The 15,743-nt window shown below is 39.0% G+C and overlaps 1 protein-coding gene and 1 long non-coding RNA gene across 2 annotated transcripts in view; one reads left to right on the top strand and one right to left on the bottom strand.

Moving 5' to 3' along the window:
- The window catches only part of LOC146635600 (uncharacterized), a 342,244-nt gene that overhangs the window by 121,283 nt on the left and 205,218 nt on the right, over positions 1–15,743 (top strand). The gene's annotated exons all lie outside the window — the stretch shown is intronic.
- On the bottom strand, positions 12,039–14,768 carry LOC146635606 (endonuclease domain-containing 1 protein-like). Its single transcript, XM_085350596.1, has 2 exons — positions 14,421–14,768; positions 12,039–12,764 (listed from the first exon to the last, which is right to left on the bottom strand). Exons 1-2 carry the CDS (start codon positions 14,751–14,753, stop codon positions 12,039–12,041), a joined length of 1,059 nt encoding a protein of 352 aa, XP_085206722.1. The 5' UTR covers positions 14,754–14,768.

Consider the following 15,743-nt stretch of genomic DNA (forward strand, 5'->3'; position numbering starts at 1 on the left):
AGGCCCCACTGCTCTGCTTGTTTCTAGTAATAACTAAACACTGTTGATTGGCTGGTGTGTTCAGTTAATCAGAGGTTGTAGACACCATTGTGGAGTAAGAAAAACAAAGTGAATTGGTATAAGATAAGATAAGATAAGATAAGATAAGATAACCTTTATTAGTCCCACACGTGGGAAATTTGTTTTGTCACAGCAGGAAGTGGACAGTGCAAAAGTTATGAGGCAAAAATTAGAATACAATAAGAATAAATACAGTACACAACTGTACAGAATAGAATAAAATAAAATACTATATACAGTAGAATAAAATAAAAATAAATATACAATAAGATAAAAATAGAATACAAATACAAATACTATATACAACTGAGTAAAAATACAACGATGACAGAAAGGATTATTGCACTTAGTATTATTGCATATGTATGGATGTGTGTGCTTGATCAGTTAAAGTCTTTATTATGGAGTCTGACAGCAGTGGGGAGGAAAGACCTGCGAAATCTCTCCGTCCCACACCGTGGGTGCCGCAGTCTCCCACTGAAGGAGCTGCTCAGTGCTGTCACAGTCTGCTGCATGGGGTGGGAGATGTTGTCCATCAGGGATGACAGCTTAGCCGCCGTTCTCCTGTCACTCACCACCTCCACTGGGTCCAGAGGGCATCCTAGAACAGAGCTGGCCCTTCGGATCACCCTGTTCAGTCTCTTCCTGTCCCCAGCAGAGATGCTGCCGCCCCAGCAGACCACACCATAAAAGATAGCAGAAGCCACAACAGAGTCATAGAATTTCTTCAGGAGTGGGCCCTCCACTCCAAACGACCTGAGTCTCCGCAGCAGGTACAGCCTGCTCTGCCCTTTCCTGTAGAGGGCGTCTGAGTTATGAGTCCAGTCCAGTCTATTGTTCAGATGAACACCAAGGTACCTGTAGCTGTCCACAGCCTCAATGTCCATACCTTGGATGTTCAGTGGTTGCAGTGGAGAATGCTTGTGCCTGCGGAAGTCTACCACCAGTATGTTTTAGCTTCTGATTCAACACACCTTGTCCAGGTAATAAACATGCTACATTTTCTTTTGTTACTGAGGTTGTTTGCGGAGGAATTGTACTGAAATACATTATTGTTTTTGCCCACTCATTTATAATTAAAGGGCTGCTGTAATGTTTGATTTATGTTGTATGACACAGAAGTGTATTACTTCGAAAATGTTATGCAATAAACTGTTTCATCAGTTGGAATAATTTAAATGGCTATGTTTGCATGGATAATTGTGAGTAGGATATATGTAAAAAAGTAAGTTAGATTAACTCAATTAATGTAATTTGTCAACTCAATATTACCAGAAATTCTAAATTAATATTAGGTTGCTTAAACTTAATTATGCTTTTACAGGTCAAAGTAAATCATGTTGGTTTGTTGAACCAGTTGAGTTAGCCAAACCTAAAAATTACTTGCTGGATTTACTTAATAATATGCAAAATTTGTAACTTAAAAAGCTGAGTGGAAATTGTTACCTCAATTTTTTTAAGTTGAGCCAACAAAACATTTTTTAGAGTGTGAGACTTGGGGTGGAGTTTGAAGTAGCAGCCTCAAATCATAGAAATCTATATCATTTCTTTTTTTTTTTTCAAATAAATTACAATGCTGACCAAAATTGTAAGATAAGAACTGCAGACCTTGTCCAGACAGAAGTGTCACGTGCTGCACTTTGTTCAGGATGTTGTCCGCTGGATTGCCGTTGTACCTCATGGCCTGAGCGTTGACACGGACAGACAACACCTTATTGGTGTGATCCTTACTGCTCAGCTTGAGCCTCAGTTTAATGTCCTGGCCATTTATCGCCTTGGTCTCCTGGTGTTGAAGTTACATTGAAAGTTATGTTGAAACCAAGCACACCAGTGTTTTTCTTGTGACATTACCAATAAATTTGATGTGTCACATGACCCTCTTCCTATTGAAAAAAAACAAAAGTTGTATCCAAGATGGCCGACATCTAATTGGCCACCATGGTCACCACCCATCTTGAGGAGTTTGTCCCCTCACATATACTAATGTGCCACAAACAGGACTTTAATATCACCAACCATTCCCACGGTGTATCCATATAAATGGCCCACCCTGTACATCAGTGTGACAGGTTGAAGGACTACTGCATATAAAACTGTTCAGTTAATACTAATTCATATCAGTTCATATAAGGACAAATAATGTAAATATGGTAAGAAAATGGTTAAGAGGTTATTTTTCATGTTATATTAATGGCTTTCATGTTACTTAAGAGAACTGCAATCTATACATCACTGATCGGCTAGTAAGCCTTTTCTGGGATCGATTTGTAGTGTCTCTAATCTCCACTAGGGGGCTTTTGTAGCATTCTCCTCACTGCATGAGAGACGCAAGTCATAATAACTCTCGTGATTCTTTTCCCCGTGTTTTCAGGTAAAAGTGCTTAAAGGTTGACATATTTTCAATTTGTACACTGTTAAGGTATCTAAGAGGTAACCCTTCATTGTTTTGTAAGCTTTAGAAGCATATATTACAGTTTTGTGCACATATACATGGCGGTTTTGAGCCTCAGTTTTGTACTTTATAATGGAAATTAAGATAACGGCAGGAGCTAAAACCGCCGCTATTGTGAACAATTTTTGAGGAAACATGTTCTGGCATATATAGTAAGCACTTTAGTATTTTGGTTTATTATTTAGTGTTTGTCTTCCACCATGTGACATTTAGCAGTACAGAATGTGAAACATTTCTGTTCATTTTCACTGCAATAAACGACTGCACGAGAGACGCAAGTCATAATCACTCTTGTGATTCTTTCCCCCTGTTTTCAGGGGTGTAACATCAGCCGAGATTCCGCACAACACTCCCCTCCATTCACCTCCTGAATCTCCGCTCTCTTCCCAGCGAATCCCAGATACTGTCTTAGAGTCACTACTTTAAGACAGTATCTGGGTAACAGTGCTCCAATATAATGTTGTACCTGGTGGGGCAGTCTATATGCTGTCTATATTTAGAAAGTTCATGGTTTAGATTTGCTCTGTTAGAATCCCCAAGGACAATTGTGAAGGAATCCAGGAATTTTCTTTCAAGGGTGGTAATCTGGTCAGCCAGTGCGTTGTTTGCATTGGCCTGAGGAGGGATGCAAACTCCAACCAGCATGAAGGAACAAAACTCCTGCAGTGAATAAAATGGTTTGCAGTTGATGAAAAAAGTTTCCAGGTTTGAGCAGCAGTATTTCTGTAACACTGCGACATCAGTACACCAACCTTCGTTGATGTAGAAGCAGACTCCACCACCCTTTGTTTTCCCTGAGAGCTCCGCTTCACGGTCCACCCGATGAAGTTGTAAGCCCGGCAGATTTCGCTCTGTCCCCCAGGCAGCCTTGGGATATTCTGATCACTGCCTGGTCCATCTTATTGCAGTTTAAAGGCAACAACTCAAACATGCCAAGCCTGTATTAAAAACTGTGAAGAAGTGGACTAACGCAGCAAAGCAGGAACTGTAGGACTGTTTTGACTGCACTGATTGGACTGTTTTCGAAGCTGCATCTCAGCATCTGGATGAGCTGACGGACACTGTCTGACACTGAAAGGCTGCACCATTTCCAGGGTCAGCAGGAAGGGCTGGCCACGCCTAACAATCAGCTGCTTTCTTGTAATTTCAATGGTGCGATGAGCAGTGTTGTTAGTCACGCAGTGAAAATTCACCTTGTTAATTCCTGCAACAAAAAACACAACATGAGTACAAATGTAATTATCTTAGAGAGCCACAAAAGCAACTATAAGTATGACATGAAAAGCCTTTGTTAACTGGCAAGCTTGAAGTTTTACAGGAAGTTATAATTCAGAAATGGTAGTGATGACATTTGAGTCACAGGTTTCTTATCTTACTGTTTTTAACTCTTCTAGGATTCAAAAATATTCAAATTATCTCAAAAATATCTCAGTTTTGATCATAAATTCCTCTGCAATGACCTCTTTTTAAGTTGTTATTTACTTCCTGTTAGTGCCCCTTTCACATATTGTGGGCTTTTGAAAACTGTGAAAAAATATAAAATAGTTAATAATTTTCAACTATTTTCAAACATCTGTGAGAACAAGATGATTTTTTTTTTTTTTTTTTAGAGAATCAACAATTAGCAATCAATATTCACAAATTACTAAATTCCACTTTTAAATCAACCCCGGTGAACTTTCATTTCTCCCGTCACCACCAACTGGTCGGAGCACATAGCTGTCCCTCCCTGATCCTGGTGCTACTGGTGGTTTGACCTTAAGATGACAGTTGTTATGATTTGGCAATATAGAAATAAATACAAACAGAACTGAATTAAATTTAATAAAATTCAGTTGAACTGAATTTTATTAAATTTTAATTCATTTCATTGACAGTTGGACAGTAATTAAAATTGAAGTTTATCTGTTTAAGTAGAAGTAGCTGAGCTGGTTTGGTGATATGGTTGTTTGTCATCTGGTATTCATTCTTAGAGTATCAAACTCATCTGGATTCATTTCTGACTATATATTTTAACTATCAGGAAAAATCTCTGAAAAAGTGAAAATGTACCACACACCACGCCTATGGCTTTAAGCCTGATGCCCTCCAGATAAACACCTGCTGATGAAAGCCAATTGATGGGGCGATCGTGGCTCAAGAGTTGGGCGTTCGTCTTGTAATCGGAAGGTTGTCGGTTCGAGCCCCGGCTCCGACAGTCTCGGTCGTTGTGTCCTTGGGCAAGACACTTCACTCGTTACCTACTGGTGGTGGTCAGAGTAGGCGCCACCAGAGGGCCCGGTGGCACCAGTGTCCGGCAGCCTTGCCTCTGATAGTGCTGTGGCTACACTGTAGCTTGCCATCACCAGTGTGTGAATGATTGTGTATAGTGTAAAGCGCTTTGGGGTCCTTAGGACCAAGTAAAGCGCTATACAAATACAGACCATTTTACAAGCACAAAAGGCTTTAATCATTTTTTATTTTTTATCAATGTATATATTTTTTTCTCTTGGTGGACTAATAATACAGTAGTACTGTGTAAAAGCATTGAGCTACCTGTAGTTTCTTTATGTTTAGCTAGGAAAAAGGGAAATATGTGCATTGAATTGTGTGAAAACGTACAAATCGATGAAATAGATGATATAAGGCATCAAAAGGGAAGCAGGGATTTGAGCACCTTCCCCTGCCTGTACCCATCAACAGTAACATTTACATTTTACTAAATAAAAGGATCTGGCTTGCATCAGTCACATGATGACCATAAACCAATGCTCACCCTTGATGGCAGAGGGCGCTGGTTACGAGCCGGGAACGAGCTCGCAAAGAGTATGCACATTTTTTGTGTACACGTTGTTAAGTTTTCTTGTGGCAACTGACGAATTGAAACAAATGAGCACACTGTGTGTGCAACAGTGCAACAAAACATTAGCCGTACTTTTATTAACTGCACAAGTAGTGGTGGTCATTAGCCGCTAGCTAACTGGATAAGGATGTCATGGCTCTGTAGCTCTGTCCATCAAAGTGACACCAAAATGTCACTGTATGCACACGTGTGTATGTGTGCATGTTTTATGTGTATAGATTTTTTTTGCTACATTGTTACCCTACCATGACCACCCATTTGTTTTTCCCTAGTAATATTCCAGTTTCAGTTCATTTCCCACAGTTTTTTAAATCTGTTGCCTTATGGTTCCAAGCGCTGTCACCAATCTTTGCATTTTATTATTATCTCATAACACTTGTTTAATCAGCTACCATTTCTCCTGTGGACTTTTTAATGTCTACAGTCTCAGATCAGCACAGCCCTGCCCTCCAGCACTATCAGCAGCAGGAGCAGCAGCAACATTGTACCCATCAGGTAACACATATGCTACATTTGCTTTGCATTGTCCCCACCTAATGACAGCGATATAGCATAATGTAATTCCATATTAGATTCTTGATGAATGTGGGTCTTTCATATTCAGCCTGGTTCTCTGTGCCACTTTTTAACTTTGAACACCCGCCCCTTTAAACGTCTGTGCACAGCACTGGTGTGTTAGGAAAAATTGGGCCTCATTTACTAACATTTGTGTGGGAACGTTCTTACCCTGTGCAAAAAATAAAAATATGCCACCATATAAAAATACTGTCAGATTTATGAAATGTGTACAAACCTATTTTGCTCTCAGCACCGTGCGTAGGTCAGTAAATTTGAATTGTTTGGAACCAACAGCCTTGTTGAATCTGTATACTGCCCCACAGCAATTTCTCTGTATAGCAACACGTTTATTTCCAGGTGAAGCAAAGAAAGGGGTGAAATGAGAGACAAGATAAGACAAGAGATCATGGAATATGTTTCAGTTGACAAATGCTTCATGGTCACAGCTGCAGTGATGCAGATGTCGCACCGGTCTGTTGTGGTGAAGACAGAGCTCAGTGTAAAGCTGTTGATTTACTGGTCGATACGTCCCCTGTGCTTTCCCTAAGTGATAGCATTTTGTTTCCCTTTATATCCCTTTTTTTTGTAATTACAGGATCTGACCTACTTACTACTTTCTGTTAAAAGGGAGTTCTTCTTCCTACTGTCAACTAGTGCTTGCTCATAGGGGGTTGTCTGCTTATTGGGGTGTTTTTCCTCTCAGTGTTCTTTTAGGCTTTTTACCTTTCAATATAAAGTGTGCAAAGAATAAAGTGCCTTGAGATGAGTATCAATGTGATTTGGCAATATGGAAATAAAATTTAATAAAATTCAATTCAATTGATTTGTATAAACTCATCACACTGACAGTTTGATAATAACTGAAAATAAAGTTTATTTGTTTAAGTCGAACTAGTTGGTGTACGGCTGGTTTGGTGATATGGTTGTTTGTCGTCTGGTATTCATTCACAGAATATCAAACTCATCTGGATTCATGTCTGACTGCAAACTTTAACTGTCGGGAAAACTCTCTGAAAAAGTGAAAATGATGATGAAAGCCAAGCACAAAAGGCTTCAATTTAATTTTTCTTATCAATGTATCTTTTTTCTCTTGGTGGACTAATAACAGTAGTACTGTGTGAAAGCATTGAGCTACCTGTGATTTCTTTATGTTTAGCTAGGAAGAAGGGAAATATGTGCATTGAAGTGTACGGTAATGTGATTGGAATAATTGGGCCTTATTTACAAGCATTTGTGTGGAAATATTTTTACCCTGTGCAAATAAATAAAATATATAAATCAAACTGAATGTAATGAAATAGAACTGAAAAATATCTGAAAAAAGTGCAAAGTTACTCGACACCACACATTGATGTCCTGAAGATAAACAGGTGTTAATAAACATATCAGCAATGGATTTATTATCTGTTGCTGGACTATTATTACAGTACAGTGTGAAAGTCTCTACCCACCTCTTGTTTTGTTTTTTTAATATTTTACTAGGAAAATGGTAAATAAATGTAGCAATTTATTAAATTGTGTACAAGCACATGGAAATATAGGATATAAGGCAAAAACAGAGTTTGTACAACTCTAAGTTGTAGCTGGTGTGACCAACTTTATTCTTCAAAACTGCCTGCTCTCTTCAGTCATTCAAACATCTTTTTTGAATGTCGGCTGCCTTCTATTCTGTTCCTTGTCAACACACTACATTGGTAGTGTGTTAGGGATCATCGTCATTCTAAAAAAGGAACTTTTCCAGAAATTTACAGACAGATATTGCATGGTGGATCAAAATCTGATTGAGCATAACTCATAATTCCATCAATTTTAGCAAGATCTCCAACATCACTGGCTAAAGTGCAGCCCTGAATCAGGTCAGAGCGTTCACCATGTTTTACAGATGGCTGTAGAGACTCACTGTTGTACGGCTCTCATGAGGTCCTTTATATATATTGTCAAAAATTTGAACCAGAATTTTCAAATTTTTAATTTCTTTTAATTTTTTTTTTTTTTTGTAATTTCAGACAAATGATTCTTGTTCAACCTTTTTCTAGTTGTCAGGTCATTTATATATATTTATAATTAAAAAAATAAAATGTATGGGGCGATCGTGGCTCAAGAGTTGGGCGTTCGCCTTGTAATCGGAAGGTTGCCGGTTCAGGCCCCGGCTTGGACAGTCTCGGTCGTTGTGTCCTTGGGCAAGACACTTCACCCGTTGCCTACTGGTGGTGGTCAGAGGGCCCGGTGGCGCCAGTGTCCGGCAGCCTCGCCTCTGTCAGTGCGCCCCAGGGTGGCTGTGGCTACAATGTAGCTTGCCATCACCAGTGTGTGAATGTGTGTGTGAATGGGTGGATGACTGGATGTGTAAAGCGCTTTGGGGTCCTTAGGGACTAGTAAAGTGCTATATAAATACAGGCCATTTACCATTTATACTCACTGTTTGCCATCATGCCAGTTACTGGAGGGATCACAACGATCGCAGGTTTGGAAAGCAACAGCTCAGCTCTGAAAACAGAGTAGCAAACACTATAGGTTCCTGCCTTTTAAAGAGCCTGGCATACTTAAAGAGATACAATTCCTGCTGAAACAGGTTTTTGGGACATTTCTTTGAAAGCCAGATCATTTAAAACTGCCAACCAAGTGAGACTGATTAGAATTAGATAACATTTTTTAGATACCAGCTCAGAAAAGGGAAAGGGACTGCTTTAGTCTCCAACAGTTGGCATTATGTAGCTGATTATATCACATGAATTCTTTTTGCTGCAGATGCCATCAAACTCATAGATGAGTAAAGAGCACAACTAGCATTCACTGTGCAAATGAGCCAGTCGGACAGGTCCAGAGACCAGTAACCCTCTGGCAACCACCAATCACTATGAAATTGTGCAAGCTGCAAGCAAGTCTTCAGCTGCCATTTTCCATATGAAATACAGGCAACCATTTCAATCTGCCGGAAACCAAAACCACCAAACCAAACAGGGTTAAAAACAGCAAACAAATTTTTAACTTGAGCTTTTCTAGCATCACCGATCACCCAAAGCACTTTAGACTACAAACCACAATTATTATTATTAAATAATTATTTGATCCCCTGTTGGGATCCATACAGTACATTTATTTTGTGTTTTTTAAATCCAGATTCAGAAGAGTTTTACGTGTTTTAAAATGTTACAAAAACTATAACTAAAATTATTATTTTTATTTTTTATTATTATTATTATTATTATTATTATTATTATTATTAGCCTAATACTGTGAGTTTTGCTGACACTCATATGATTAATGATCCTTTTATTCTCAGTCGCTGTAATTGCCCAAGAAATGTGGGGATATTACACCGGTTTTAATGACTCTGCACCAACTGCCCATTTGTTTAAGAACTGATTTTAGGATTATACTTTTAAAGCCTTTCATGGCCCCAAAATAGAATAGAATAGAATATTGGAACTGGTGTCTCTGTACCAAGCAGTACACAGCTGACTCTAAAAGCAATCTAGTGTTAACAGTTGGCAGTTGTTAATTACAGTTTTCATTGTTAACAACAAATAACCTCAATGAAAAATCTTAAACCAGAAAAACTGTAATGCCAAAATTCCCATAACAAAACCCCACTTTCATGATTGCTATTGATGTGGCAAAGGTAAATTAGCTCTCAATTTACCATTTTGTCACAATGGTTATAACACAGCTGATAATATTTAAATGCACAACAAGCTGCTGCTTTGCTTAAATATGATCTATTATTGGAGCTGGGTCGTCTTAACTCTGCATCAGGTGATACTTTTTGTTTTGCAAACCTTTTTGTTCTTTATCTCATTGGGTGTGTCTCTGAAATGTTTCTGCATAAGTGCACACCTGTGCATTTTCAGATAACACATAGTTATGTGTGTAACACTATCCGATTTTTCGTAAAGATTAGATTTCAGTTATGTCAGAAAACACATGCTATTTTATGTTATCTTCTAGGTTGTTTAATTTCATAGCAGCTTGTATAAAGTTTTAGCAGGTGAGGGTACAGTGAGGTGAGAACAGCGAGACATCCTTCGAATGCCACTAAAACTGGAATTTTAATTCATTGTTATCAGAGATTCTTTAATAGGACATTTCAAATTTAGAAGTATTTAAAGTGATGTCCAGTTTAATTAAAGGGAAAATAAATCAAATAGGAAAATGATTAATGAAATACTTAAAATATGGTCTTTATCCTTTAAGGTCGGGTCCTCTAACAGTGAAGTACCTTTGCTGTTCCTAGGACTGCGCTCCTCTGGACAGAGATCTTGGATCTTGGTCCTGGCATCTGCTGGAGCCACTCGCCCAGCTTACTCTGATTACCATGGCGACCACTGTTACCTTTACCTTTACATAAAATTATATGACATGTGACATATACCGTAAATTGTTGTGTTGTTCTGTGAATAGTCAGTGAAGCATTTGCGTTGACATGACTGGAATTTCATGTAATAAATTTGTTAAACTCAAAAATCACATTTTTAGAATCCTAGAGACAATGATCAAAGAGAAAACTAAAACAAATAACCACCTACAATAATAAGTAAAAGACAAAAAAGTAAAAGACAAAAGATTAAAATAAGGGAAAAAAAGAGAAGCAACTGAAACTGAAACAAACTGCATGCACACAATAATCAAATAGTTTTGATCAAATAGATCAAAACAGGCGCTGCAGGCCTGGCAAAAACTACTTGTATAAAACATAGAGAATATAAATACATATAAAAATGAAAATCTGTGAATGTAATCATAATTAGGAAAAAGCAATTATATTTTTCTTGACAGTTGGTTTTATTGATCTAACACCAAAGAAAAGATCCACACGGTGCTTTGTGTGACACCTGCTGGCCAATTTGGTTTATCGCCAGATCTTGAAGATGATGTTCTGTGAAAAAGTGACACATACGAGTCCTGCACAAGTCAAAACAATACTTATCATACCATTCTGTCAATAACTGTGATCAACACATGTTTTGGAGAAATCCGCATATAAACAAGTCAAGTAAATAATGAGACTGTTAAAGACAGCAAGCTGTCTTTAAAGAGGATGAATCAGTGGTGCAGATTTAAAACATTGTACAAGTTTGAACAAGAGCAGGAAGAATCAGGTGAATAAATGGGCCAATAATGAAGTTAGCTGGAAAAACAATGATCACTTTTCACAGAATAATTTTTAAATAGCAGTGACACCTTGTGGTGAAAAACCTAATCACCATCTCATGACTGGTTACCCTTCTCGCTACAGCAGCCAATTTAACTAGTCATTGTGAGGCTTACCATGCAGTGGGCATTTCCTTCTGTGCGTTTATGAAGCAGCTGAGAGTATTAATACGTTTATTAGCTGTCGCAACCTTTGTTGCTATCAGTTTATTGCAAGACCTGTGCATTTTTGTTGAGGGGAGTTGTTTCTAACTGTATCTTTGCATTCCCCGTGGTGCATAGCATCCATATGCTAGTCCAGGCAGTGAATGTTCTTGTGTTACCTTGATAAATCTGTCTGAATTTATCACTAATTGTTCATATTTACTAGTTCTGTTTGCATTGCTATTGTCATTCTTCATTGGGCAAGATACTGAATCTCAAGTTTCCCGAAATCAGTTCTAGAGATTAATGAAAATATTTGCATTGTTTATTGTAATCAGCTCTATCTATCCTTGGTCTGCACAGTATTAGTCCCTCTAGGGGCAAAGTTCAGAGAAAAAACTGAGCCTGATGTTTCAAATGTCACAATCACAAGGTCAGATATTGAGTTAAAATTCTGATGTTGAATGATGTTGTAGATAAAAGCCCATCATAGTAAGAGGAGTAGATGTAGTAACTGGAGAGCCAGATCATAGTAAGCAAGGCAGATGTTCAAATGGGAGAGCCGGTTTTTGACGATGTAGCAGCATGGAGGCATCTGCAGTGGGGGTGAAGGGAGAGAGGTGAATAATCCCATAGCAAGTGAAAATGGTGACTGAAGAAGAAACACGATGAAGTGCATCATGGGAATTCATCCATCTATCCATCCATTCTCTTCTTCTTATGTTAAATAGGGTCAATGGTTGCACTGGAGCCTATCCCAGCTACCATAGGGCGAGAGGTGGGGAACACCCAGGTCAGGTCACCAATCTGACATAGAGCTAATAGAAGGTGTTAAAAGTAGAGAAACAGATGTGTTAGGAGTAGAATTTGAAGCGTGGGGGTCAGTTGTAATGTGGTTGAACCAGAAGGTGGAGTGGGAGTTGTTAAATTGCTAGGGGCAGAAGTGGTTGATATGGATGAGGGGCAGAAGCAGTTTTTGATATCTGGGTAAAACTGTGAGACAGTCTTGTGTAGAGGACACTGTGTTCCAGGAAACATGTTAAACTCAGAGTCTGCTGTCCTCAGTTTGTTGTGCAGTTCTGACAGAGTCTTGGTCTGTAGATATTTGTGTTTAGATTCATCTGGAACATTTTCGCCCCAGTGTGCGCTAGCGATCCACATGTCCATGTTGGAGCTGTAGCAGCAGAATGCCGACCAGAGCATGGAGGGAATGTTAATCTTGTTGTTGAGGATGTTGTTAGAGCTGGGTTGTGCTCCAGTTACCACAAAAACTTCAGTGACACCACTGCTATTTTTGCAGTATTTGTCCATAACACATTTGATGCACCTCTCCATTTTGTTCCAGCTTCCCTGGTTGAAAGTTCTTGCTTGTGGAACAATGTTGGTCAGGGTGAAAGTAGCCATTTTGTCATCTTTAGTGAATGCATGAGAGCTTGGAAATATGTGACCTTTGTCATATGTTCCATTGGATTTGAAATCAGTGTCTACAGCCTGGTGATTGTAGATCTTCTCTTTGTCTTTTCTCCTCATGTTATTGCTGTCATTTTCATTCTCAAGCTGCAAAGAGGCTTACAGTTAGTTATGAATATACAGGGTGGGCCATTTATATGGATACACCGTAATAAAATGGGAATGGTTGGTGATATTAAAGTCCTGTTTGTGGCACATTAGTATATGTGAGGGGGCAAACTCCTCAAGATGGGTGGTGACCATGGTGGACATTTAGAAGTCGGCCATCTTGGATACAACTTTTGTTTTTTCAATAGGAAGAGGGCCATGTGACACATCAAACTTATTGGTAACGTCACAAGAAAAACAACGGTGTGCTTGGTTTCAACGTAACTTTATTATTTCATGAGTTATTTACAAGTTTCTCTTTGTTCACAGCCATTGACATGTCCGTGAGGAGCGGATCGAAATTGTGTTGATATCTGGTGAACGCAGTAACCGGGTCATTGCAGCAGATTTCAAGGCAAGACACCCTGCAAGACCACCCATCTCCCATGCTACAGTTAGCAAACTGCTTGCTAAGTTTCGTGAAACTGGTTCAGTGTTGGATTTGCCAAAATGTGGACGCAAGAAAACTGTCACTAATGAAGAAACATCAGTGGCTGTCCTAGCGTCATTCAGCAAGAGCCCACAGCGTAGCACTCGCCGCATGTCACTGGAGAGTGGCATTAGTCGAACATCCCTTCGGCGGATATTAGCTACTCACAAATGGCACCCTTTCAAACTCCAGCTACTGCAGCATCTCAACGAGGATGACCCAGATTGGCGCACATAATTTGCAGAATGGGCAAAACAAAAATTGGAACAGGACCCTCAGTTCACGCAGAAGATTTTGTTCAGTGATGAGGCAAACTTTTATGTGAACGGTGAAGTTAACAAACAAAACCACGGCTATTAGTCTGACACTAACCCACATTGGATGGATCCCTCCAAGACTGTTGGACCAACAAAAGTGATGGTTTGGTGTGGTATATGGGATACAATGATAGTGGGTCCATTCTTCATCAATGGAAACCTCAAGGCCACTGGATATTTGAAATTGCTACATGATGTGCACTGAAGCTGGCACGTTCCCTGAGTTTTTCCAGCAAGATGGTGCACCACCACATTATGGGTGCCAGGTCCGAGCATTCCTAGATGAACAGTTTCCTGGAAAGTGGATTGGTCATTGTGGGCCAGTTGAATGGCCCCCAAGGTCTCCCGATCTGACCCCCTTAGACTTTTATCTTTGGGTTCATCTACAGGCAATTGTCTATGGTGTGAAGATACGAGATGTGCAGCACCTGAAACTACGGATACTGGATGGCTATCAGTGTGTGAAGAGTGGGAGAAGAGGGTTGCATTGACAATCCAACACAATGGGCAGCACATTGAACACATTTTATAAGTGGTCAGAAACTTGTAAATAACTCATGAAAGAATAAAGTTACGTTGAAACCAAGCACACCATTGTTTTTCTTGTGACATTTCCTATTGAAAAAACAGAAGTTGTATCCAAGATGGCCGACTTCTAAATGGCCACCATGGTCACCACCCATCTTGAGGAGTTTGCCCCCTCACATATACTAATGTGCCACAAACAGGACTTTAATATCACCAACCATTCCCATGTTATTATGGTGTATCCATATAAATGGCCCACCCTGTACAGTAGCACATTGTAAGATATAAATAAAAGTTTGATTTACAGTCTGTGAGACCTACCTGTGGCTCTATCTGCCAATGACTGCGGGGTCGCTTTATTTCTACGTCTCCAATGTACTTGTATGCAGAAAATACTGGAATCTTGTTCTTGATGTCATAGAGAGTTAAAAACCTTCTCTTGTTCTTATAAGTCTGGCATATAGGCTTGTACTGGTTCTGGTTCAGGATATTTCCACTTTCCAAGACACCAGGGACCTGAGGGGGAGTTTCCTCAAGAAGAAATTGTTTACAGATTGATACTGATGTGACCACTTCAGCTAAAGTGGGATCTATTGGAAGGACTAGGAAGAGCAGGGCAGGGATGGACAGGAAACAGGTTTGTATTGATGACATCCTCAACTGAGATGTGTCCTGTGGTCAGATGAAAAAACAAAAAAACTCATCAGCAATACACCTTAAAATTTTTGGACAAGACTGAACAACCTGTGTAGAGGAGTAATGCTAGCCTACACATAATGACAACAGGAGGTCTCGATTCTACAACAGATATGTACCAGGGTTGCATAAGTGGAAACGATAACATCAAGCTGCAGTGATCTTGCATTTAATGAGCCATTGTGATTCTACTTCTCTGCATTTGCAGACTGTGTACTTACAGGCCTTCCTTTCTTGGAAGGCCTGTAAGTACAAAGTAGGTCTTTCTCAGAGAGTGTGCTTTGGCTTAAAAAGAAGTTGAAGGGTGGTGTAAGCAAGTGAAATAAACAGTTATGATGACGGATATTAAGTCATTCATTGCTGGCAGAAAACATTCTAAAGTATACTGCTTACTTCCATAGAATAAGGTACTGTTTTAATATGTGGTTACAGGTGGCTTATAGAGCACCAGTAGACACACCTGTGGTAACAATTTCAACATCTTTTGTCACCTTATCACTTTCACAAGAGTTTCAGAAAACTTACTCTCACCTCTGATACTGTGACATCAAGGTCAATGAGATTCAAACTCGTCCGAGATTTTTAATAGATACACCTGTGGTATCAGTTTGAAGGTCCTACGTCATTTCATTCCTAAACTGGCGAAGTGACTTGGTGATTTATTTTTTTTTTGCACAACACTGGTCACTATATTCTTCATTTCCGGTTAATACTTGTACAGCTGCTGTTATTGTGTATATATTTATTTATATTTAGATTTCTTCATACATTCTTATATAGTTCTATATTGTGTATTTTGTTGTACAGTTATTTTATTTTCAACTTTAATTTATATATTTTATCTTATTCTTCCCAGTTAAATTTACCCTTCATTCTAATTTGTGTTGTACAGTTATTTCATTTTTAACCTTAATTTATATTTTATTCCTTCCTAGTTAAATTTACCCT

Source organism: Diplotaxodon limnothrissa, linkage group LG3 (assembly GCF_057381915.1).
Source record: "Diplotaxodon limnothrissa isolate DT_005_m linkage group LG3, D_limnothrissa_male_GT1.1, whole genome shotgun sequence".
NCBI lineage: Eukaryota > Metazoa > Chordata > Actinopteri > Cichliformes > Cichlidae > Diplotaxodon > Diplotaxodon limnothrissa.